The sequence below is a fragment of the Miniopterus schreibersii genome (genome assembly GCF_964146895.1).
Source record: "Miniopterus schreibersii genome assembly, chromosome: 4".
In the NCBI taxonomy this organism is placed as follows: Eukaryota; Metazoa; Chordata; class Mammalia; order Chiroptera; family Miniopteridae; genus Miniopterus; species Miniopterus schreibersii.
Genome location: NC_138105.1, coordinates 18,530,777 through 18,558,335, shown reverse-complemented (window position 1 = coordinate 18,558,335; position 27,559 = coordinate 18,530,777). Strand labels below are relative to the sequence as shown.

At 36.8% G+C, this 27,559-nt stretch overlaps 1 protein-coding gene across 1 annotated transcript in view; it reads right to left on the bottom strand.

Annotated features, from left to right (window-relative positions):
• PFDN1 (prefoldin subunit 1) overlaps positions 1-26,350 on the bottom strand; it is a 56,894-nt gene extending 30,544 nt beyond the window's left edge. The window contains exons 1-3 of the mRNA XM_081137316.1: positions 26,223-26,350; positions 23,688-23,854; positions 5,279-5,363 (exon numbers count right to left, since the gene is read on the bottom strand). Of these exons, the coding sequence (XP_080993442.1) occupies positions 5,279-5,363; positions 23,688-23,854; positions 26,223-26,255 (285 nt within the window). The 5' untranslated portion in view covers positions 26,256-26,350. The remainder of the gene's footprint in view (positions 1-5,278; positions 5,364-23,687; positions 23,855-26,222) is intronic.
• Positions 26,351-27,559: the final 1,209 nt, after the last annotated feature.

The following is a 27,559-nucleotide window of genomic DNA, read 5'->3' as shown; positions in this document are numbered from 1 at the left end:
ATCACTGAAAGCTCAGTTATCTCAAGGATTCCAAATAGCTGAGAATCATAAGACAAGGGGTCAGAAATTGAGGTCTAGCTCATCTGAATGCTGAATCTGTTTTCCTAATTGCAAAAGAAGTCCACAAGTTAATTATTTCCTTATTACCCCCAAAAAAGTAAGCAAAAATATAGGATGTATTTTCCACTCTACATATCTCCTCAATCTATCTATAGGTTTTAATTCAATTTTAAGTAAAAGTGAATTTTCTCAAAAGAAAAAAAAGGACTTCTTTCTCTTTGTAGCATGCTGTACACTTCAAAAAGAAAATTGTTTTTACAAAGACAGATGGGACTCAGTCAATTATGTTCATGTGATTTTTTTAAAATTATGCTTTGAAAAAAATTATGCTTTGTACTTTTCTAACATATACTGTATGTATATTATATACTCAGCCATCTTCTTTAAAGTTATATTATCATATTATCGATATTTTTAAAAACAGAAAATTCCCACACAAGCCGGTTTTGCTCAGTGGTTAAAGCATGGGCCCGAGGATTGAAGAGTCCCGGGTTCAATTCCAGCCAAGGTCACGTACCTCGGTTGCAGGCTTGATCCCCAACCCCAGTCAGGGCGCATGCAAGGAGGAAACCAATCGATGTCTCTCTCTCACATCAATGTTTTGCCCTCCCTCTCTTGCTCTCTCTCTCCCCCTTCCACTCTCTCTGAGAAGCACTGGAAAAAATATCCTCAGGTGAAGATTTTTAAAAAAAGAAGAAAAAAGAAAATTCCCTCAATGACATAAAGAACATGGTTACTCTATCATACTAACGCCACCATTTTATCTTTTCTCTTGACTAGAAGCATCATTGATCTACTAATCACCTTTAGGATGAAATGGCGATATTCCCAGAATCTGATCTATCATCTTTATAAAGGAAAGATAAAAATCTATGTAACATTATCATATTGTGAGTGTGTTATGAAAATATTTCCTAAACAATCCACTTAAGTGATTATAGTCCGAAGAGCAACCCAACGTCAGGGTATTAAAATGTAAATATGAAGTTTTTAAAAGAAAAAGAGTAAGGCTATCTTTCCAAGGTTAAAACAGGACTTGTCTTTACCTTTCCAGTAAGTAATATAACTCCTATCAAGGGTACATGAGGGGAGGGTTATAGTACCCCACCTCTGCTCAGTAAGAGGAAAGGGCCAGCAGTTGAGGCCATCAAGCTGGTTGACAATGTAGGCATAGCACAACAGTTATCAAAAGCTAAACAAATTCTAGGTAAGCTTAGGATAAATACTCATAAATAAAGACTAGGGGGAAGATCAAGAGAGGGCAAACATAAAGAAACAGCAAGAGCAGAGGTGAATAAAAGGGAGTCTATGAAATACTTGTGGAAATGGGCTCTCAAATTAGAGAATCCGAATCAGACCAGCACCAGGTTATAGAAAAGGTTTATTCACAGTGTAATTCATATAGACTGTTGGTAGGGAGAGAGGAGGCATACACACAGCAGTAGGCCAACTGCTTTGATTAGAAACTGGACCTATGGGACCTGAATGGGTAGCCCAGTTGGTTAGAGCATTGTGCAGATGCACCAAGGTTGTGGGTTCGATCTCCCATCAGGGCACATACAAGAAGCAACCAATGAATGAATGCACAACTAAATAAAACAACAAATTGGCATTTCTCTTTCTCTCTCTCTCTCTCTCCCTCTCTCCCTTCCTTTCTAAAATCAATAAATAAAATTTTAAAAAAAGAAACTGGACCTATGGACCCAGACCAAAAGCAACCTTACTCTTTCAGAGATGGAAAATATACTAAATAAAAACAATCTGGCCCTTGCCTGCAGAGTTACGTATAAATTGTGCCTTCTCAATTTAATTGTAAGGAATCTAAGGGCAGAAATTAACAATGCTAATGATAACAGGGTTAAGATGAAACAGGTTAGACTGGCAAGAAATATTAGAGCCCAGAAGAGACTGCTTATTTCGAAGGAGGAGCAACTGAGAGGCCTTGGGAAAAACTACTTCGAGCTCTGAATCTGTATCTAGATTCATAAGTAATAGGAAAACCTATTTGTAATTACTTCAACTAGTGATAGTTGTATGCCCAAATTCTCACATTGTGCTATGAAACTAGGGACAACAAGGAAAAAGCACCTAATTTAAAATTGAGGAATCAGAAAATGATTCTCAAGACAAACAGCCCTAAGCTAAGATCCTAAGGATTAACAGATAGAGCTGGTAAGGGCAGCAGGAAGAAGTTCCCAGTTAGAGGGAACTGCTTTTACAAAGACCTAGTAGAAACAAAGAAAGCACGGCAAGTTCTAAAAACAGAATATTTCTGCACGGCCGCAGCATGCAGTATAAGAGAAGGGGGAGGAAATGAGAAAGATGAGAAAAATAAACAGGAGTTATTTCATAAAGAACATTAAAGGTATGTTAACCAGTTTGAACTTTTACCCTAAGAATAATGATGGGTTTTACAAAGAGGACCAAATTTAACATTTTAGAAAGGTCATTATATAACCTAAATATGCTAAAAAGATTGGAAGGGAGAAAGCTGGAGATGGAAAAAACAGTTAAGATGCTACTGCAGATGGTGGGGGCAGCTGGTTTAAAGGTGGGGGGAAAATACCATTTAATAGAGAAAACAGGGAAGTAATATTCAGAGATAATAATTTTCTGGAATTGATGAAAGACACTAATCCTCAGATTCAGAAAACCCAACTGAATCCAAGTAGGATTACAAAAAATAAAAAGACTAAATCCACACCTAAACATATCCCAAAGAAACAACAAAGCATGAAAGAAAAAGAGAGAGCATTAAAAGTAGATGGGGGGGGGGGGGGAACCACGGGAACAACACTTAGACTGATAGATAACTTCTCATTAGCAACAATGGAAGTCAGAGGAATGTTATCTCTTAAAAAGCTGAGAAATTCCTAAACATATAAAGCAAAATGAAACATATCCTTTGAACTATGTGTACAGTAATAATGAGCACTTACAGCACCCAGGTAGTAGTGTCTAAATACCACTGCCCACTAAACTGAAAGACTAAGGAGGAATTGATAAACACCATCACAGAGATTTCATACATCTCTCTCAATAACTAAATAAGCAGAAAAAAACTAGGAAGAAAATCTGAACACTACAATTATCAATGTTTGTGTGTATAAGTGCACATGTGGGTGTGTACATATGCATATATTTCAGGGTTAAGTAACAAAGCTATAAAGGTATAGCAGTGGAAAAGTACAGGATTGCTTCGGGGGAGACAGAGTATGTAGTGGGTGAAACTATAACAATACAGGTTAGGGCAGTATTGGAGAATATACTAAATGTAGAGGTAGGGATCATACAATAATTGAATGTTGAGGTAATAAATATACAATGGTAGGAGAAATGGAAAGCAAAAAATTAAACATAAACTAGGTTTACATTACTAAAGTGGAAAGTTATCAAATGATGAAGAGTATATACAGAATAATTACTCATTTTTTTAAATGTGTATATGTGTATGAATGTGTTTATAAAATAAAGGAAAGTTTGGAATAATACACACCACTGCAGAGGTGACATATGGTGTGCAGGGAAGAGAGGAAGGTTGTATTTTCATTTTATCATGTTTTATTTTTTGACTTTTTTTTAAATAATGCACTTATAATGCTTTTATAATCTAAATAACAGTAAAATGAAAGATTAAAAAGAAAAAAGAACAAAAGAACTTCCTAGGGTAGAGGCTAGAGTTTAACTCTACTAGTTTTTGTAGCTATAATTAGCATTTCAAACAGGTACCAATAAGCTAGCTAATCTACATCTATTATCTGACAGATACCAGGATACTTAACAAGTATTGTATTTGAGATTCTATGAAAAGAAACTTTTAGAAAGCAAATTTCCTAATACTTGTCAGAACTGAATAGTATGCTAAAATCATCATCCCTGGCAATTTTATTTGATAATTTTTTTAATTATAAAAGTCAACACATACTTGTTACAATTTATCCAACACAGAGATTATAAGAAAATTATATATACAATATTTTGCATCTTGCAAATGAATAATACACATTATTATTCATCAGGGCAATTTTTAGATATATTTAGCTACAGTTACAAAATCACATTTTTTGTTATCTACATGAAACAGATGTGACTGGAGTTAAGATACTTTTGTTTGAAAACACTAGAGAATATGAAATTCAACCTAGAACAGTTGGGCTGACAAAAGTGATAAAATTGGACATGATAACAACCTGATTACTACAGGATAACAGTTTTTTTTGTTTGTTTGCTTATTTGTTTTGTTTTTACAATACACCTTTCTAAACTACAAATCTATTATCGAGTTTGTTTAAATTATCATCAATAGTCAAACAAAAATCAGCCTAAGTAACCTAAGACACTACATGCTCACCCAAGGCCAAACCAAGTCAGTGCCCCTGAGAAATCCCCAGAAGGCTAGGGGGTGTCTCACCAATTCAGCAGAGGGCTGAGTCAGATTCTGAACCACTGCCTCAAATAGTACTCACACAAATTAGATAAAGTGACCTATGAAGTCATTGTACCCACCCCGTATCAGGAAATCTTGTTCCCAAAGAAATAATAACCAGTTTTTTGTCCAGTCCAACTTTTACTATATAAAGAATGCACCTTTCACCAAAGCCCAAGAAGAGTATCTCATCAAAAGTCCTAATGTATAAGAACATTGTAATAATAAACTCCAATTTTCCAAAGATTTACTAAGTTACTTTTACCCATACTAATCTTTTCCCCTATCTTAAAAAATATAATAATAATTTGTTTTCCTCATAGGAGCACCATCCTTCAGTTAATTAATTATAGCTTAATACTTGGTCCTCGTCCAGACACCCAATCTAGGTTAAAGTAATAACAATGCATAAAAGAGACATATCAAGATCCTTTAACTACTATTATCATTACCCATGCTCATGCCCTACCACCACAATATGAAGTGTTTAAATATATGTTTGTTTTTATTTTTGTTTCTTAAAACAGACATATTCATTCAAAGGAAAGGGAGAAAATGTACTCAGGATAACAGCATCCTATCTTCAGAAATCCCCAGTTTCAAGAGACTTCTTTGTGTCTTATACACCCGCCATTCATTTGACCACTTCATAGCTCCACCACGATCAGAAAAATGAAAGTAATAATGACATGACCTTAGCAGGCATCCACTTTCCTTTAATATGACACAATGACATAATTCCCTTTTTCCTAAAAGTTGACTACTTACTGTCAATATTCACTCAAAACTTACTTCCAATTCTTTAATTTTTTCTTCTGCAATTTTCTGTTTCTCTAACAGCTGATTGTGAATTACCTCCTTGGACTGAAGAATAAACCTACAAAACACAAAAAAGTTGAAGATTAAGCCACATGACCACTTTATTCATCAAAATCAACAGCTATATTCCACAAATATTAAACCAAGGGAGCTAAAGGAATCATTTCGCAAGTCATTTCGCGAGTGTACAATTATTTGACTTGCATATAATAATATGCACTGTTACGTTACTGCGACAAACTCCAAAAATCACCACAGGTTTAAGCCTTCTTGGCAGAGAAGGAATAAAAGCTTAAAAGTAAATCCTACCTTCATATCTAAGAAGGGACTCGGGCTTCAAGTAAATGCATAGATAAAAGGGGGGCAAAATAAAGGGATAAAAATCTATTACAGGCTAAGAGAAAAGTTAACAAACAATAAAAATCCCCCACAATTTTTTTATTTTTCCAGTTATCTGTATCAACTTTTATCCAGATATTGTTTAAACAATATTTATAAATTAGAGCTCTCCCTCCGATCTCCTTTTATTTATTTACTTTTTTGGTAACACAGTAACTCATGACCTTTTAAAGTCACAATCCGGTACTGTGTTAGGATCAATGCATTAGTGTTTGTATGGGTCCCTCACACAGAAAGCGCTGTGGAAAGCCCAGCATCTTTCACTGTCATTCCCAGAGTGTACAATGCCTCTGAAAAGCTCAAGATGCGCAAGGGGGAAATTTCAACTTTCCCATTTTACAGTCAGGCTTATTACTTACAACTGAGGAGGGTGGAAATACGGGGAAGCTTTAAAAATTAACACTGTTTTGTGACTTTATGTTCATAATTCTTGCTGTAGGGGAAGAAAGAACAAACTATTTTATAGCCCAATTAGGTGAACTGAAATATTTCCCGTCCACTGGAACCAAGGGAAAACCTCAATTACTCAAATCTCTTTCAGGACTGTCCAACCCAATTAAAGATTACAATTAATAAAGTGAACTGTTTCTTCTCTCTGTACATAACTTAGAGTTTCTAACAAAGAACTACACATCATCGCTTAACAAAAAGCCAAACAAGAAAACATATTGAGGCAGCAATATGCAGTTTCCTCTACCAACCTCACAAAAACAGCGTTGTACTCAACAGGTTCTTAGCAAGAGGGTCTGTTATTACAGATATAGGACAAGTAAAAACAGACCAAAAAGGACAACTCTTGCTTTGCCTAGACACCTGGGAGGAAACTGCTTCCCCCCCACCTCTACTTCATGAATACACCTTGGCACACATATTATCAATACGGTCTGATGAACTTCTCTTTCACTCCACTAATTATTAAGCCTGTGTCCTGAGGTAGACAGTCCAAATAATTTAAATGATCATACTAGTCTTCAGTAGTAACTTGATCCTTTATAAAAATCTTACTGATATATTCATGCAAAATAAGGATTACTCTATAACCCTGTGTCCAAGCGTTATTATTAGTCCAAGAGACAAGGTGCTATTTTTTATTAAGATTATGGTCTACAGAACATTTTTCTCAGAAATAATTACAGACTTATGATGGTTTGACTTATGATGTTTTGACTTTACAATGGCATAAAAGCAATACACATAATAAATTACATGAGATATTCAACACTTTATTATAAAACAGACCATGTGTTAGATGACTTTGCCCAGCTGTAGGCTGATGTAAGTGTTCTAAGCACGTTTAAGATACATCGGGCTAAGCTATGACGTTTAGTAGGTTAGATTTATTAAATGCATTTTCAACTTACGATATTTTCAACTTACAATGAGTTCATTGGGACATAATCCCATCTTAAGTTGAAGAGCACCAGTATTTGGTACAGTATTTGAGGAGAAGAGTTGTTTAGAACTATACTAAGTCTCAGTGACACCACATAAAAAGTATTATAAATCTAGGCCCAAGAGTCACCAAATCATGTTATTACATGCATAATTTTTCAAAGAAAGTATTTTAGCCATGGAAATCATTTTTAGAATAAAATATACATTTTAAAATAGCACCGATTGCTGGCCTGTGAGTAGTAGTCTCAAATAATAGGTCATCAGACATTATCTTTATTAGTGTCTGGGAAATTTTCAAAGCTAAGATTAGAGGTCAGGTCATTACTTATGTGGCCTTTAAAAATAAATTATCTGAACAGATACTAAATCCCTTCAGCAGAAAATAAAATTACTAGAAAGCAAGAACACTCAACAACAAAAACATGTTTTTCCATGGCTACCCCCTCTCCCCACAAGGTATCTATACTGGACTGTGCCAACCTCAAAGGCCAGAGAGATGTCACCAAGACTGGTAAATCTACTAGAAGCCTAAGGAAATGCGAGACATGGAAGTTTTAAACACAGATAAGTATTGAGTAAACTCAAATGTCTACCTTAAAGAGTAGTTACATAGTCAAAATTCAAACAAAAAAGTTTGAATTTTCACTATGGGGAATTTGGTTCAGGCCTTAAATTTAAAAATGCCAAAGATATATGGTATAGAGATTGGAAAGGGCCCCAAGAAATATTTGGATTTCTGAAAAAAGTCTTTAGAAAACACCTTGTCTATTGTTAAAAAGGCACTGAATTATGGGATGCCGTTTGAGGATAAGGGATATATCATGACAATGCAATTATGAGTCATAAATAAATATTATGTACACAGTTTCTCAAAGCAGAGAATCTCACCGAGATCCTGCCTGATAGTTTATGGAAAGCCAAATGGCAGATAAAAAATTCTGGAATTCAGAATGTGCTACAAAGGAAAAATAAACCATGAAGAGGGAAATTATTTTATATGACAAATAACATGCACAGAATGACATAATCTAGACTAGAGTCAATGCTTTGTAAAAGGCCTCTACATTGGAAATCAATGCCATCTGGCCCTGCACTGTCAACCCTCATGAGTTTGTAGCCTGCTATTTCATTTTCTCATTTATTTGCAATTATGCCACCCAAAAAACATAATTTTATGATGGCCTTTGGTTTTGCTTGAGAAACATCAGAGGCTGTATTCTGAATTGCCTTGCAGATTGGTATGTGACTTCTACTATGTCCATGTACCCAAAACACAATCCAGGATCAGTGGCAAAGACAGTCTTTTGGGTACCCTTCTGCAGTATGGTCACTTAGACATACACTATTCAGAGACAACAACAGGCTTATGATAATGCATTCTGTTTGGGTAGGAAATCTACAGAGGAATCTGAAAACATGTTCTAATAGTCCTTAGGGCATCCACAAATTAAGTGACACAGAAAAAGCTGAAGAATGAACTTATCTTGCTTCTTTGCCTCATTCCAGTGGCAATGAAAACTACTTGCATGTGCACAAAGTTCTACATGCAAAAAAATTTTACTTCATAATATTTTAGCAAGAGGGAGGGAGGGAAATCCCTTAGTGAGGAAGCAATTAAATTATGGTACATCCATACTCTGGGGCACTGAATGAGTAAAAACTTCTGTTTATGGCAAAATGCAGGGTAGATACCCTGAACACTCGTTCCGATTAAAAACAAAGCCAAAAAAATTCACTTTTAAACATTCTGCTGAAAAAACACGATGAAGATTCTACAAAGGCCCAAAACATAGTGAAATCATGAATTCTGGAAGGTAAGAAAGCAATAAATTCCCCTTCTTGAGAAAGCCCTGAGAGTTTCTGCTGAATTCTAGAGACCTTGAGCATCCACACTGGCACAGAAACAGGATGTAAAACATGAGATACAATCTAGGGGCAATCCAAAGTAAGGATGATATTAGAATTCTAAATTAAAGCCAGGTTCCCAAAGGGTTCCACCTTCAATCTAAGAGTGAAGAAAAAATAAACTTACCTCTCGTCAGAGTAAAAGAGAAGAAATCTGTCTATCAATACCTTAGTAATGAAAAAGCAAAAATGTCCCTAAGAACGTGTAACAATAAACTGGAATTTTCTCATGAATTATAGTTCAAAATCAACTTAATACAAGGACCAGAAAAATCTCAAGCACAGAATATAAATTACAATGCTCCTAAATAGGGGGGTGGCAAAGTTAAAGTAAACCTGAAGATGGGTTAATAAAAATTAAACTAAAAAAAAAAAAGAGGAAAAAAGATGTAAAACACAATAAAACAAATTTAAAACAAAGCAAAACAAAAAAGAATACAGCCCTGGCTGGGTAGCTCAGTTGATTAGAGAATCATTCCAATACACCAAGGTTCTGGGTTTGATCTCCAGTCAGAGCACATACAAGAAGCAAACAGTGAGCCCTGGCCAGGTGGCTCAGTTGGTTGGAGCATTGTCCCGTACACCAAAACATGGCAGGTTCAATTCCCAGTCAGGGCACATACCTGCGGCTATATACTGAAAGATTCCAATTATGACATTCTGGAAAAGGCAGAACTATAGACAGTAAAACATCAGTGGTGGCCCTGGACAGTGTTGCTCAATGGTTAGAGCACTGGCCCTCACACCGAAGGGTCTTGGGTTTGGTCCCCAGCCCTGGTCGGGGTGCTTGCAGGAGGCAACCAATCAATGTGTGACCTCTCTCTCTCCCCACCCCACTTCCTCTCCTTTATCCCTCCCTTTCATTCTATCTAAAATCCATGGAAAAATATCCTCAGGTGAGGGTTAACACAAAAACAGAAACAAAAAACAAACATCATTGGTTGCAGGGGTGTGGGGAAGGGAGGGAAGGATAAACAGGTGGAGCACCGGGTATTTTGGGGAAAGTGCAACTGTTCTATGTGATACTGTAATGGCAGATACAAGACATTATACATTGCCCGGCCGGGCGTGGCTCAGCGGTTGAGCGTGACCTAGGATCCAGGCAATCAGGGTTCGATTCCTGATCAGGGCACATGCCCGGGTTGTGGGCTCGATCAATGACTCATCATTGATGTACCTATCTCTCTCTCCCTCTCCTTTCCTCTCTCTGAAAATCAATAAAGATATATTTTTTTAAAAAAAAGACATTATACATTTGTCAAAATCCACAGAACTGTACAAAACAAAGAGTGACTCCTGATGTAAATGACAAAACTTAATCATATTTTATCAATATGCCTTCATCAATTGTAACAAATGCACCACCCAAATGCAAACTTTTAAAAAATATATATCTTTATTAATTTCAGAGACAGTAAGGGAAAAGGAGAGAGATAGAAACATCAATGATGAGAGTCATTGATCGGCTGCCTCCAGCACACCCGCTACTGGGGATCAAGCCTGCAACCCGGGCATGTGCCCCAACTGGGAATCGAACCTCCATCTCCTGATCATAGCTCAACTGCTGAGCCAAGCCGGATGGGTGCAAATGCAACATTTTACTAAAGAAAACTGGGAGCCCAGAGAGCATGGCTCAGTGTCTGAGTATCCACCTACAATCCAGAGACTGAGGTTCAATTCCCAGTCAGGGCACATGCCGGGGTGCAGGCTCAATCCCCAATCGGGGGCGGGCAGGAGGCAGTGGATCAATGACTCACTCATCATTAATGTTTCTCTCTCTCTCCCTCTCCCTTCCTCTCTCTAAAAACAGTAATATATTAAAAAAAGAAACTGGGAGATTGGGGGGAGGCAGTATGTGAGAGCTCTCTATACTTTCTGCTCAATTTTTCTGTCAACCCAAAACTGCTCTAAAAAATAAAGTCTGTTAATTTAAGAAACAAACAAACAAAAGGTTGGGAACATGTTAAATAAAAGGTTACAGGAGACAACCTAAAAGAACCAATGGCCCAAGTGGAACTGTTTGAGCAGTAAAATAACATATTAGACCGTAACCCAAAAATACAGCACTCAGACCTGCCATATCTCAGGCAAAAGATATCTACAGAACACAGTATTTTCAAATCTAACTCTGAGGAATGCTGCTACATCTTTGTACTATGCTATCCATGTTCCTCTCATCAACTACTCTAAGTCATAAACCCAACCTGCCTTTTCTCTTCCAGGGTTCCTATTCCAAACATTATGCAAGGCTCTCAGCTAAGCTATTTCTACCCAAAGTCTGCACAAGAACTCATTTTCAAGGCTTCAACTTGGCTAATAACTCTCAAAATAGTACCAACCCCTATTACTTGCACTATGTCTGCATCATCAAATGGTCATTCTACTTGTATGTTCCACATCTCCTCAAATTCAACATGTCCCAAATTTAACTCATTTTATCTACCCATACCAACATTCCCTAAAAGCAGTTTCCCCATCTCAACTTCAGCTTCCAGAAATGATATCACTTTCCCACTTACATAAGTCCCAAACCTACAGGTCTCCTCCTTGTCCCCTACATTCCCAATTTATCACTTTCTTTCATACTGACCCTCTTTCTCTCCATTCTACTTCTGTCACCTTAATTTATGTCCTTTTTTTTTTTTTTTTTTTAAATATATCTTTATTGACTTGAGAGAGGAAGGGAGAGGGAGAGGGAGAGGGACAGACAGAAACATCAATGACAAGAGAGTCACTGATCGACTGCCTCCTGCACGCCCCCTACTGGGGATCGAGCCCGCAACCTGGGCATGTGCCCTGACCAGGAATCGAACCAGGATCTCCTGGATCCTAGGCCGACACTCAACCGCTGAGCCACGCCCGGCCGGGCTATGTCCTTTTAATACACTCCTGAATTACTTCAATAGCTCTCTACCTGTACTCCCTCATTAAACTCTCCCCAACTCATCTTAAATATATTACCAACAGTTTTCATGTGGATAGCCCTCAATTGTTGGTCACTGTATTAGTTGTTGCTGATAATTTTAGCAGACACTAATGGTTAGCTACTTCATATCCATTCTTCCTTGTTAACAGAGCCCCAGTTTTGTTTGTGTGCCCTCTACTTTCCCAAGTGACTCAGGGAAGTGAATCCTGGGGTAAATCTTGACTGGTCTTTCCCAATCATGGCAGTCCCATCCCCCAAGATATTAGCTCAAGTATGTGCTTCAGTTCCTGTCATGAAATGTGAGAGGTGGTTCTTTTGATGACTTCTGAAAAACATTTCTTTGGTCCTAACAAAGATGACACAAAAAACATGGTACTTCCTAATTCTGGATGTTGTCACATCTGAATGAAATCCCTGGAACGTCTTCATCCAACCTGAAGATGAAGCTGGCAAGCAGAAGAAAGAATGCAGAAGCAAGAGTACTGAAATAAATGGAAGAGAAGCCTAACCCATAGTCCCTGAGGAGGTCTGATATACACAAAATGGATAAATTATATTTAATGAAAGAACACATCAGTAGATGAGTGGATAAAAAAACTGTGGTACATTTACACCATGGAATACTATGCAGCTGTTAAAAAGGATCTATTACTCTTTGAGGCAGCATGGAGGGACCTGGAGATGATCATGCTAAGTGAAATAAGCCAGTCAGAGAAAGACAAATATCACATGATCTCACTTATATGTGGAATCTAATGATCACAATAAACTAATGAATAAAGTAGATCCAGAGGCATGGAAACACTGACCAGGCTGATGAATCTGGCCGGGGGGGGGGGGGGGGGGGGGAGGTTAACCAAAGAACTTATATGCATTGCCGATGAACCCAGACAATAGCATGGTGAAGGCCTGGAACAGGAACCAGGTGGTGGGAGGCAAGAGGAAAAAAGGGGGGACATCTGTAATATTCTCAACAATAAAGATTTAAAAAGAAAAAGTGGTATATGCATACAATGGAATATTATACAGCTTTAAAAAAAAAAAATCCTACTTTTTGCAACAACATGAATGAACTTGAAGGATATTATGCTAAGTGAAACAGTCCAGTCACAGAAAGACAAATACTGCATGATTCCACACATAGAAGATATTTAAAATAGTCAAACTCATAGAAGCAGAGAATAGAATGGTGGTAGCCAGCGGCTGAGGAAGGGGATAAGGGAAGTTGTTTTTTAATGGGTATAGAGTTTCAGTTATGTACAATGAGTAAGTTCTAGAGTTCTGCTATACAACATAGTACCTACAGTTGATAATATTTTATTGTGCACTTCCAAACTGTTAAGGGAGTAGATCTCATGTTAAGTATTCTTAATACACCACACAGGCACACCAGAGGCACACAGAACCTTTTGGACCTGATCAATATGTCTATTACCTTGATTGTAATGATGGTTTCATGGGTGTATGCATATGTCCACACATCAAACTGTATACGTTAAATATGTGCAGCCTTGGCCAGTGTGGCTCAGTTGGTTGGACATCATCCGGAACCAAGAGGGGGCCATGCAGGAGGCAGCCAATCTGTTTCTCTCTCATATCGATGTTTCTCTCTCCCCCTCTCCCTTCCTCTTTTTCTAAAATCAATAAAAACATATTTTTAAAAATATGTGGTTTTTATATATCAGTTATACTTAAATAAAGCTGTTTTAAAAAATAAAAAGGACAAAATGGATCAGAGAGTAAATATAAAAGGTATAACTGTAAAACATCTCGAAAAAAGCGTAAGAGAACACATTTTCAACTTTGTAGAACAATGCTCCTTAAATAGGACACAAAAAATCACATACCATAATAAAAATTTTACAAATATAACTACCAAAATTAAAATCTTTTGTTCTTTGAAAAACACTCATAAGAAAATGGAAAGACAAACTACAGACTGGGAGAAAACATTCACTGCACAAATATTGATAAAGACGTACCCAGAATTGATACAAGCGTATCCAGAATTTATAAAGAACTCTATCAACTCAATATGAAAACAAAAAAACCTAACTTTAAAATAGGCAAATGATCTGAACAGTATCGTCACAAAACAATGGCTACTAATCACATGAAAAGATGCTCATCATCACTAGTTTTTCAGGGAAATGTGAAATAAAACCATACCAGTATACCACTACTCTTACACTAGAATGGCTATAATAAAAAAATGAACAGTAACAGAAAAAAAGAATGAAAAAACAAAGGGATACATACTATAATGATACTATTTATATATAGTCCATATGAAGTTTTTTGGTTTTTTTTTTTAATATATTTTTATTGATTTCAGAGAGAGGAAGGCAGAGGGAGAGAGAGATAGAAACATCAATGATGAGAGAGTCATCATTAATCAGCTGCCTCCTGCACACCCCCAACTGGGGATCAATCTTACAACCTGGGCATGTGCCCTGACCAGGAATTGAACCCCAATCACCTGGATCCTAGGTCGATGCTCAACTGCTGAGCCATGCCCGGCCGGGCCATATGAAGTTCTAAAATAGGCAAAACTAATCAACCAGTGATAGAAATCAGATTATCAGTTGCTTAGAGCGGGATCTGGGGGAGAATGGACTTGGAAGAAGCAAGGAACTTTTTAGGGTGATAAAAAATGTTTTATATTGTTACATTTGTCAAAACTCATCCAACTGTACTTTTAATTTTTTTGAGAGTATGTTTATTTTTTTATTGATTTTTTAAAAAGAAGAAAGGAGAGGGAGAAACATTGATGTGAGGGAAAAACATCTATCTATCCCCAAATGAGCCCCAAGTGGGGATTGAATCTGAAAGCCGGGCATGTGCCCTGACCAAGAATTAAACCAGCCACCTTTTGGTATACGGGATGACGCTCCAACCAACAGAGCCACACTGGCCAGGGCTAACTGTACTCTTAAAATTCGTGTATTTTACTGTATATGTTATATCTCAATAAACATATACAGTAAAGTTGATTTAAGAAAGAGATAATTAGTACTACATTATGCCAAATGGTTGTTAAGTGCCATGGAGAAAATGAAGAGTAAAGGAGAAAAGTAGGTGGGGGTGGAAGTATGTGTATAATCTTAAATAGGGTGGTCAGGAAAGGCCTCAGTGTCTTTTTAGCAAAGGCCTGAAGGAAGAGAAGGTGTAAGCCATGCAGACATCTGAAAGGAGGCTTCAGGGAGAGAGGCCAGCAACTGCAAAAGCCTTTGCCTTTTCCACTGATAAAACTGAAAGCCACCTGAAGGTTTTGTCTAGAGTGATAGGACTTGTGTTTAAAAAGGATCACTCTCACTACTCAGTTGAGAACAGCTATAAAGTGGTAAGGATGAAAGCAGGGAGCCCAGTTAGGAGGTGACTGCAACAATCCAATGGTTGTTTAGACCAGGGTGGTGGTGAGTAAAAATGTTCAGATTTTGTACAACATTTAAAGATAAAGTCTTTGTTAATGGATTGAAAGAGAGCAGTAAAATATGAGTCCAAGATTTGGAAGAATTGGAAGGATAGAAAAGCCATTTACTGAAATTAGGAAGACTGAGGGAAGAACTGGTTTTTTGTTTTTAATATGCTTTTATTGATTTTTAGAGAGAGATGGAGAAGGAGAGAGAGAAACATCAATCGGTTGCCTTCCATATGCACCCCAGCTGGGGCTTGAACCTGCAAACTGGACATGTGCCCTCACCAGGAATTGAACCGGCAACCCTTCAGTGCACAAAAGGATGCTCAACCAACTGAGCCACACTAGCCAGGGCGGAACTGGTTTATTTGTAAACAATGACAATTTTATGTTAGTCGAGTTAATTTTAAGAAGCCTGTTAAGACCATAAAATGGAAATGTAAAGCAGGCAGGCAGACACACAAGTTTGGAGTTCAGGGAAGGGGGTCTAAGCTAAAGCCAAAAACTGGGGAGTTGTCAGTACATAAAAAGGCCTTTAAAGAGATAAGCTTCAATGAGATCACTAACAGACTGAATACAGGTAAGAAAACAACAGAACAAAAAAAATCCAAAAGCTGAGTCCAAGGTCAATCTAACATTTGGAAATGGAAAACGAAACAGTAAAGGAGACTGAGTAGGAAAGGCCGGTGAAATAGAAGGAAAACCAAAAGGTAGTGTCCTGGAAGCCAAGGGAAAAGTGCTTCAAGAAGGAGAGAGAGATCAACAGGACTAAAGGCTACTGACCGCTCAAATCAGAGGAAGACTGAGAATTCACTGTCATTATTAGAGAATCATAGTCCCTTCAGGAACCCAAACCCATGTCAACATTCTTTGTTCTGGATGAGTAACTCACACACTGCTAGATTCAATCTGTACTAATTAAAAATCACTGAGTATTTTTAAATCAAACTGTTACTCCTGAAATGGAAGCAGTAGTATGTTAATCTATTTTAAACCTGATGCTTATTTTTGGTCACTATTTGGTATTCTAAGTATTCTGGTAAATAATCACCTCTGATGTTTACCACTTTTACTCTGGCCTTATCAAACCCCGAACATTTCCACAATAAGCATCAAGCTGTGCTAAAACTTTTTCCAAGATGTGATTTTTATTTCACTAGGTTAAAATGTAACACTGAATAAAATACAACCCTTGGATAGTCAAAAATTATTACCCAATGAGTACCGAAGGGCATAAACACAAGACTTCTGGTACAAACGCAGAAAGTCACAGAGAAATATATTTGGCACAAATGTAAAAGCCTCAGTCACAGAAACACATACAGGATGCATATTGTCGTCCAAATCTTTTTACCCTGAGCCAAACAATGTAAAAGGCTCGGCTTACGGCAGTCATGTTCTTATCTATTTAAAGACACACTTTTAATACTGGGCTTCTGCTGCTGTGCAAATTTTGATATGAAAGAATTTCGAGTCCTCTTTCAAAGCCAAAGGAATAGTGTCTTCCAGATAATCTGGTCATTTCAAGGTAACTGATTTTCATCAGAACAAGAGTCAGTAATGAGGGGTTCCTGGCCAGGACAATAAGATATTCCCCCAGATATGTCCATTCAAACTTCTAGAAACAAACTGAGCATACATTCTTCACAAAGCCACAGGCACTGATGGTGCATGCAACACACTGCAATCCTAATCATTCCATCTGGGCAAAGAAGATTTGCAGTTCACAGCAATTCTTAATACAAATAATAAGAAAAGAATACTAAAATAAGTCATTATTAAGTGTGTGTTCATATATATAGACTGACTCACACCTTCTAAGTCAAAATATTTTTTCTGAGCTCTTTGGCTGTCTCATTAAGATGATATATTCCTTGACATGAACACTTCAGTCCTCTCTCAAACAGATTAGATAGCAAGTTGTTCCTAAATCTGCCACTATGAGACAAGTGGCAGCTAAAATCAGAAAATTCTTGGTACAGCTTAAAATTTGTTTTTCATTTCAGAGAAATTCAGCTAGAGTTAAGTCAGTTACAGTACATAATTCTCCACTGACAAAGTAACAAAGTTTAAGATTATTGCTGCCTTTATTTTTATTTACATAGGAACAAAAGGTAATAGTACTTTTCACTCTTCCCTCAGTTAACTACACTGAATCTTGCTTATCACCAATGGGAATACACTGTAGTATCCTCTTGTGTTGTTGAATAATTGCTACTTTCATACAACAAAACCAGATTTTGTTTAATCCTTTGTCAGCTAAAAAAAAGGTCAGGCATTATGATGTCAGGAAATGCAGAAGCAAAGTTCTCCAACTAACTAAATAAATCAATTACATTTACCTTTTAAAAAACAAGTTCAGGCCTAAAATAAGTAACATACAAGGACACATTTAATAAATTTTAGCATGTTTGCACATCCCAAGGTAAGTATAACAACCTTCTTTGTCCTTTTGTACAATAGATTTCTAATTAGCACAACCTTTTCAAAATTAATTTCCTGTGTTTCAGGTTGTTTGGATCCTGGAGGACATGGGAGGGGAAGAAGGGAAAGAATTATTAAAAGTACTCTTCTGCAAAAGAAACATAGCTATGTAATTGCTTCGCAAATGTTTGTTAACTTCCCTTGGCATAAAAACAGTGATGTCATTCTACACAGCAATACAGCGGAGTTATAATGAACACCAAGTTTTTAGATCACTGACACTTAAGGAAATTAAGAATCATTACTCAAAAATCTCCTCTCCCTGGAGTACCACATCTGTGGAAGAGGAGAGTATGCCCATCTGGGGTTATATACATACTCAAAATCAACAAAACTGAAGTCATTTTTCCTTGCACAACAGGAAAAGTTGTGGTTTTTTCCCTTAGAACTCTGAGCAATGAAAGCCATGACTTTAAATGGCTCTGTATAAAAACACATGAAGGGTGGGTCATAGTCTATTAGTAAAAGCAGCTCAAAATCAAGAACTCCTCTTCCTTTAAAATAAAGTCTAAAAGGTAACTAAAAAATTCCTTCTTACCTTTGAAAATTATTTTGTATTTGCTGATTTTCTCTATTCTAAAATACAGATTAATACCTTTAAAGAGAGCATAAAAAGAGCTTATGAATTTGCAATTTGCTCTCACCAAAAGTAATCTGCATATTACTTTTTTCTCCTATAGTAAGCACTAAAAATATCCAAACTTGATTCCAGTGAGAACAACAATATTAACTATTTTTACTATATCAACAATATTTATCAACAATATTTACTACACCACGATTTGTGGTTTATTTCCTAATCTTTTAGGAATAAAATATAATACAACTATTTCTTCAGCTTTAAAATTACCTCAAATTGACTGGAATATCAACCCTACAGCTACATGAAATTGTAAAACAGTTGCAAAACTTGAGGCAGCATGACTATATCCCTTTCTAATAATATTTAACCTAACTAAGACAAACAGCAAAAATTTAATCCTACTTTTATCAAATGTCACAGTTCAAATTACAGGTCAACATCCAAACTTAACAATTAAAATCACTACAAAACCAACACAACATTTTAAACAAAGGGCAGTTCAACTAAGCTGTCATGGACAGTTCATATCTCTACATCCTAATTAGTAGAAAAATTACTCAACTATTTATATATTTTTTTAAATTTATTACCTATCAGGAATAGACCTACTGTTTCACTTTCTACCTGTGCCACATTTATCTTAAGTCTTACACTTCTGGATCTTTTAACCATTAGAGAACAACCATCAAATTACTTCAACAAGTAGAAATAGCAACACCGCTCCCAAACAGCAATTTCTGCATTGCTAGACACTTATCTAGTTGGTAGATTTATACCATTGTTCATTCTTAGTTCCTTAAATGTAAAAAATACCCACAGAATGGTGGCATACCTCTAAATTAGTTTAAATATGGTACAAAGTTATATTTAGTTAGGTTCAAGTTTTAAAAAGGCACTAATCATTCTTCTCAAAGGCTAATCTACTCAAGTTCCTCCCATATTAAAAAAAAATAAAAAGCTTAATTTGTCTCTTTTGGAAAGAAGAAATGTTATTTATATAATGCTCAAGCAAAAGGAGATTAGAATAATAGGATAACAGACCTGACATCAAATCAGGGTCAGGATCATACTTATTGTTAATTAAAAATAAGCTTGACATTTATCCTAATGGTGGTCATTTCAAACCCCAGCATGGCTAAATGTCACTCATGTGTACCTTCCAATGCAATTCTTATTAAAAAAAAACTAAAAAAAAACTAAAAAAAACCCCTCTACTTTTATGCAAAATAAAAAGGAAGAAAACCACCATATACCATTATAAATGGATTCTTATTTATGAAAAAAAGAAGATACAAGAAACAATCATGAAATATTTATCTGAGATCTAGTATTTATTTGACTCCCTCCTTGCATGCTAGAAAGATGCAAAGACAAACACTCTCAAGTATTCAGACAGATCATTCCACAGTTGTAACTTTCATCATAGTTCTCAAAGCAGCATGGTGAGGTCAGCTCACAAACAGCCTAAGGAGTAAAACCAGAAATCGGTGGTAGTAGTATCAGGCTACATAACAGCCTCTCCAAAGAATATGAAGTAACAGAACTAAAATGTGCTGGCAACATGCCAACAGACCGGATGGAACACAGCTTTGAGCAACAAATACGTGGAGCTTACAGTATATAGCAATCCATCACCTCTCACTCTGCAGTTTGCTTTTTCTTGATCTAAGCCCAAAACAGCCACGTATAACAGGTATTTAACACTACCAAATTTTCCACATATTTGTGACCTGAAAGGCATCTGGGCTCGCAATGGTTTGGTAAACTAAATACACACTTCAAAAAGAAAAATCTGACTTTCATCCTATGTGAAGATGAGGAAGGTATAATAAATACAATTATATTGATATCGTTCTGCATAGAATAGCCTTTATTCTTCTCCAAGGGTTATAATGCCTCAGCTTAATTTCAAAGACTTGGATTTTTCTTTACTGTCAGTTTTGACTGAGTATCTCTGCAACTGGTTGGTATTCAGAATTAGTCAACCTTCTCAACAAGTTAGTAAAGAATTAATCCTGTCAGATCAAATGACATAATTTTGGTCAAAATTCCTCTGACAGTCAAAACACATGTCACTTTTATAATTTCATCTTTATTGAATCATAATATTAAAAAACAATAAACTCTAATTCTAAATCTGACTCTTTCTAAACATATTTTCTTTCATAAGAACCAAAAGAAAACACAGTTATTTTAGGCAAGAGAATCATATTCAATTCAAATCAACGCACACTTAACATATACTTTGTACCAGGCACTATGCTGAGAACTGAAGAAACAAAGGTAAATATGTATGTATATGGTCTCAGAGCTGACAATCCAGTTGGGGAGACTGACCTGTTTAAAAATCAATCAATCAATCAATCAATCAATCAATCTCTCTCTCTCTCTCTCTCTCTCTCTCTCTGTGCGTTTGTGTGTGTGTGTGTTCTACTAGCTATAGGAACAAAAGTCCTGGTGCCACCTCAGAAATGTGATTAAGTGTGCCAGAGAGGAAAAATCTTCAGAGAATGAGCTATGTCTTAAAGGATGAGAATTTCACAGGGGAAAGTCGAATATCACAGGCCAAGGACAGAATGAGCAAAAGCAAGAAAGCACAAGACATGGCATGTGTGAGGAAGCCCATGTGGCAAGGGTAGGGACAACAACTTCTGGTACGTGTGCTACTACATGACAGGTATCACCAATCAATTAAAAAATGTTTAAAGTCTACATGAGACTCAAATTCTTTCTCAACAGGTAACCCAAAGCTAATAGAAGGAAGGAAGTCCATGAAATGAAATTTACAAGCCAGCCTGAGTCTGGGAATAGAAACTGGTGGGACTTGAGGATAGAAGGATAAATAAAGGACAGATTATGAACAACCATGATGCTAGGCTAATGAGTTTAAATTTTATCCTGTGGACAACAGAGGACAAACAAAAGGATTTTATGAAGAATACTGACATGATCAACTCTGGCAGATGTGTAAAGAATGCATCTGGACAGACAGAAGAAAGGCAGAAAGAACAGTTAAGATGGTATTGCAATAGTCTAGGCAAGATATAATGAGGCCTGAATTTCAGCTATGGCAAAAATCTACTGCAAGTTCTAAAACAAAAACGGAATGTTTTCAATTTTATAATCCATGGTTTTAAAATAACAGTTTGAGAAAACAGTATTCTAATTAGAATTCCCAAATAATACTCAAAAAGAAAGAAAAGATAACGTAACGTAAAGACTAGAATTAAAGAAGTGAATCACAATGATACTCAAGATTACCCAAGACTATAAATTCAGAAATAGATATTTCAGGTTTAGCATCAAGAAAGAGAACGTCCTCATGACCAGACTAATACTCAGCAAGTCTTTTCTTCCTGAGGGCACTAATACTCTAGCCAACAAACACTATTCACCTTACATGCCCCTACAATGCAGGGTCAAATGCACACTCCCAGTGAGATGCAGAAAGCAAAAAGTAAAATTTAAAACCAAAGAATGAAACCATACAGGAGTTCCACTTTATCCAAACATTTAAAACTACACATTTCTTTTTAAAAACATAAATATGAAATAAATCTCTGGAAATATTACTATTCTACCATTAACTAATTCATATCCCAGCCTTTAAACTCTAAAATTCTTTGCCTGGAATGCAATCTATCAGTAGCACTTTGGGCAGTATGCAAAAAAAAAAAAAAAAAAAAAGCAACTCTCCTATCACTTCTGCAGAATGTTTAATAAATGAAATTATCCTAATAAAAATAAAAACTTCACTGTAGCTCAAAGGCCAAAGATAGTCAGAGTTTTTCTATTTTGGAAAAAGATTCTTTAGCTGTTGCAAACAGGCTAATGTAGTGATGTGAAATGCAAGGACAACATGTTAACAACCATGCTAGAAAAGCTAGCATTACTGTTTTAAGACCTAAGGATATTCACATTAAGGATAAAATTATCCTGTCGTGAATGCCAACAATTCAGTTCATACTACATGGACACATATCCAAGGGTGCTCCTTTGTTTTCAACCCAACTCTTTTGTGTCCCAGTAACAAACTCTTAAATTGGGATTCTCTAACTCTTAAAACAAGCTAAAATGAAAAATATGAACTCTGGAGACAAAATTTATTTGTGGAATATTGTTTATTCTGACGAAGCAAATCTGATGAACAGTTTATCATAATCTATCTCTTTTCCAGAAAGATGGATTAGCTAGTCAGGAGCACGGTCTATTTCTCATGATGTCATTCCAAAGCCATTGCTAAATGTTACACATTATGCTTCCTTCAAATCAATCTCAAAACAAGTCATCCCAAGACTGAGGTCAAATTCCATTCCAACTAAAAGCTCTCCAAACTTGAAGTAATGGTCCACTTACTAAGTAATAGTCAAAGACCAAATTCCAGAAGAACCCTCCTTCTGTATCCCCCTCCCCCAAATCAGTCTTCTCCTTTTAGCTCATTGTAATGGAATGTGACCTGTAGTTAAGGGCTTTTCCATTCCTTACTTACTGCTCAAAGGACATGAAGCAGATCTGTTCGCTCTCATAAAGGTAATATATGTTTTTTTAAAAAAAGGGGAAGTGTTATTATATGTTAATCCCATAACAACAATTAGAACAAAAGGTAAATTGGTTTACTAGATTTCTCATGTATGATAGCTAGAATGAGTTTATTTAAATAACAACTGAATATTTTTATTTTAGGACACTGGTCAGGCATCTAAAAGAGTTATGATTTGTATGACTCCTAATAAATTAAGGAGGAAAGGGGAGGTTAAAACTACAATTACTTAAATCTTCACGCACAAAATTACTATGAACATCTTTTCATGACAAATCATGTTTTTATCATTGAAGTTAAACACTTAAAGTATCTAATCATAGAGAGAGGAGAGAAATATTTAAGAAATGTACTTCAAAGTCTAAAATTAAACACATCTGGCCCCCTCTTCTTCCTCTACCCTCCAGGCATGTTAGCTTTACGTTTCTCTCTCCTGAGTTCCAAGAGCCCTTCTTTTGCCTCTGTATCTTGTTTCCTGAGCCCATTTCTCCTACAGCTCACTTCTACCTCTGTGACTTTCTAAATAAACTTTCTCTTACAACTTGAAAAATAAATTAAGCACATGTGGGATTTGGTTTCTCACTTAAATAAATAAAAAAGAAGGTATCTGACTAGATCATCTTTAAAGCTACTGTGATACTTCAACCCAAGTCCTAAAATGAACAACTTCTTTGATTTATTTCAGACAAAACATCTCCCAAGATAACCCCCTTAAGGATATATTTTACTTACATTCTTCCTACACCTTCATACATGTTAGTTTCGTCTACCAAAGTCATAATCTCTGTATCTGTAAGATGGGCATGCTTTTTCGTTCTGTTTAGCTGTTCAATCTGTATGTCTGCAAGCTTCACCTTCTGTTGGGTGTCAATAACTTTAGCTTGAAGCTCTGTGAAGGCCTAATAAAAACAAGTCCTTGATTTAGTAGGTGAAATATCTTACAGGAAACATTTAAGTAAAATCCAAATATGTTAAAATAAAACATGCTTACCAGAGACAAAGCTGTGAAATTTACTAAAGCAAACCAATAAAAGTATAATTGTAACCACAATCAAGCCATTAGGCTAAATACTGAATTTACCCTGTCCTCAGAATGTCATCTATTTGAAGAAGCAGAAACAAATGCACATTAAATAATAGCCATATCAAGTAGCAGGTACCCAAGGAATAATAAAAGTAATAAATGCAACAGTCAGAGAATGAAACCCAGAGACCCAAACAAGAACCATAAATGGAACAACTCTCTACATTTGTATTACTCAACTAGGTCTCAAAGCACTTTCCCACATTTGTTTCAAAAATTAATATAGGTATATTAACATGAGAACCCTGAGTAATATATCTCATTTACTGCTCTCAAATTCTATGAGTTAGGGAGGCAGTTTCATCATAAGTTTACAAATTAAGTAATTAAATGTGTTAAAGAGATATAAGTGGCTTGCACAGGACTGAACAACTATCAGGTGGAAAGTCAGGTATTTAAATCCATTTCTTCTGGTCCCTACTTCAGGAATCTTTTTATTCTACGGTCTACAGTAATATCCAGAATATAAATATTTTTAAGAGAAAGATAAAAAAGAAAAACCTTTCAAAGCTTTGGTAGAATTGCATCATCATCTTCATATGCACATACCAAGCCAAATTTGACCGTGTGTACACCTAACTCAAAGATAAACACAGTTCTTGGATACTCTTGTTGAAGTGCCTGGAATGACTTTCACATGCTGTCAAATTTATGACTTAATAACAAACATTTGTGACTGCAATACATGGCAAAGGCTACTAAACTCTTCTTCTGCCTTGGTTCTCCCCTACCAGTAAGGTTTCAAAAGATTTATCTGGAGGGGAAGGGAAGAGCCTGGAAAAAAAGTATTAGAAGATAAAATCTTTAAACAAGTTTCTTTAGTTAATTTAATTGGTTCTCAAAACTAACCAATTTAAGGCAGAAATCGTTTTCTTAGTTTGCATTCATTGTCCACAGGTTTCTAAGCAACAATTCAATACTGGGAGGTAAGTCCATTCACAGCTGTACGCTATAGCTAGCTCTTTCACTAAACTCGGACTTAAATTTGAATTTTTAACAAGATAAAAAAAAAGTAAACTTCTAGAATGCTTTAAGCATTTTTAATATGAATTTTGTTTTGTATGTAAAATTACAGGTATTACCTGATTGTTGGGTACACAGTTTGCTAAGGAAGCTAGTATGTTGTAAAAGCTGAGATACTACAGCATGAGAGAACACCTAAGGGCCTTATCTACAAGTTTCAAACCAAGAATGATAAAAAGACAGACACACACATAAATCTTCACAGCAATAACAAACAGCCTCATTTATTAGGATCAACAGCTATTTCAGCTGTCCTATTGTTTATGCACAGACTGACCAGAAGGCAATCTTAAGTAAAACTTGTTCTTCTGAAGAACCTAAACTAATAGCCAAGTGTGGAGTAAAAGGCAGGGGATACTGGATTCTAGACCCAACCTTTGACTGAGTCTTTTCTGGAAATCAGTTTCCTTTTCTACAAAAGGTTTAAAGTAGATGAAGCCTAGGAATCTTTTAAATCCCCTCCCCGCCCCCACAAAAAAGTATGGTTGGATCCTGACAACTCAGGTGGTGAAAACGTTTCTGAGTAACAATACATTTATAAGCAATTGAAGAGAGAAACCTAATTTCTTCTGGTATCAATTTTGTTTGGAAAACTTTACGGGACTTGTTTCTTTCTTCAACAACTTCTCCGAAAACGGTGGGGGGTGGGGCGCCAAAGCCCTGAGATGCACATTGCTATTAGCATATCTGTGAACTGCAGTACGACCTTCCAGGTTTGGGATCGAATAAGTGGCCTAAAAGCACAGGTTAGATTTGCAGTTTTTCAAAGCAAATGAGGATGTAGCATTACAGAGGCCTCAGCTCGGGCAAGCCGTCCTAAGGAGCTCCAATCTGAAACACTGACTTCAGGCTTTGCTATGGACCTGAAGGCTCCAAGCGCAACGAAACGGCTCTGGAGCTCGGAACAAGAGGACAAGCCAGCTACCGGCCCACCAGACTTAACCAAACCCAGCCCAACAGGCTCTTCTCCAGCAAAAACCGCTCGCTCCCCCCACTCCAACCTAGGGAGACAGGGTCCCGCCTTAGGACTCTGGGAAATCACCCCCCCAGTCCCCTGGGGCCTCTTTCCTTCCGCAAGACTCAAGCCTCCTCGATATTCTTGTCCCCGGTCCCCTTGGCTACCAAAGAAAAGCCTCGGCCTACTCAAGACACTTTCTTACCTTCTTCAACTCCAGGTCCACGGGCGCCGCCATCTTGGCTCACTCTCTGAGCCTGCGCCGTGGGAGAAAGCCGGGAAGGGGGGGGAAGGGCGCGCCTTGGAGATGAGATTAGCCCTCCTTTCTTCTGCGCCTGCGCAAGAGTCAGACTAGTCAGGCTGCTTCACTTCTCCCCGCCTAGAAACTCTTGAAATAGCCTGGATTCCGATTCAGTCTGTGTTCCCCCTGTGCTCTACCAGGCCTGGCCTACTTCTCCACATCCTTCCAGACACAGCACAACACGCAGATTTCGTGTGTGGTTTTCAGCATTTTGACAAATAGTTTAGTTTGTGCTGCTAAATTGAGATGTATGTAGATCAGGCCAAAACCTCTTCATTCATTCAGCTAGCCCTGCGCTGTCAGGGGGGAGAAAAAATCAGCCTGAACTATGCCAGTATGGAGAAGACCAGAATGCTAGTGACGTGCTCTTCCAAAGAGCTTATTTCTACTGAATGCTCCTGGAAGACCCTTTTGACACAGTGGTTCTCAAGAAAGGCCAAGTAAGTTTGCTAAAATAAATAAATAAAAACACAGATTCTCTGGTCCTTAGCCCAACCTTATTTACTTAGACTCTTTGAGATTAGGACCTGGAAATTTGTGCTTTTGCAAACAACCCTTAAGACCTGATGCAAGTACTTTGCACACAGACTGAGAATTTGCTGTAAAAGACCTAGCCAGCATTTGAAGGAGAAGGATGGATAGAAATTGCACTTTTGAAAATGGAAGAAATGAATGTTTTACCTACTCTAAAAACTTGTGAGGGAGGGTAAAGGGTGGAAATTTGGAACCAGACAGATCTGGATTGAAAGTTGGTTTACCCTAACCATGTCTGGTTCCATTTACTAGCTGTGTTGCAGTAGAGTTTGTCTTTTCTTTTTATTTGAGAATAACAGTATTGGCCTAACAGGGTTATTGTGAGTAATAAATAAGATCAGGATGAAAAGCTCCAAGCATAGCTCCATGAACACAGTAGGTACGCAATAAATAGTTGTAGTTAAGTTGATGTAGTTAGCATTATCCTGTTTGTCTTTCAAGGTCCAGCAAACAGGTCACCTCCTCCATTTTATGTCTTTTTTTATTTTTAACATCACTTATTGCACACGCAGATCAAAAATAATCTCTCCTCCCAACTCTAAAGGCTACATCTGTTCCTGTCGCAAGGTACATGACACTTACTACCTTTAAAAAAATTTTTTTTTTCTTATTAGAGTCTAAGATCCTTGAAACAAAGAACGATAGGATAATGGTTCTGCCAGCACTTCTACCCAGAACACTTATCACAGTGCCTCACAGCGAAGGAA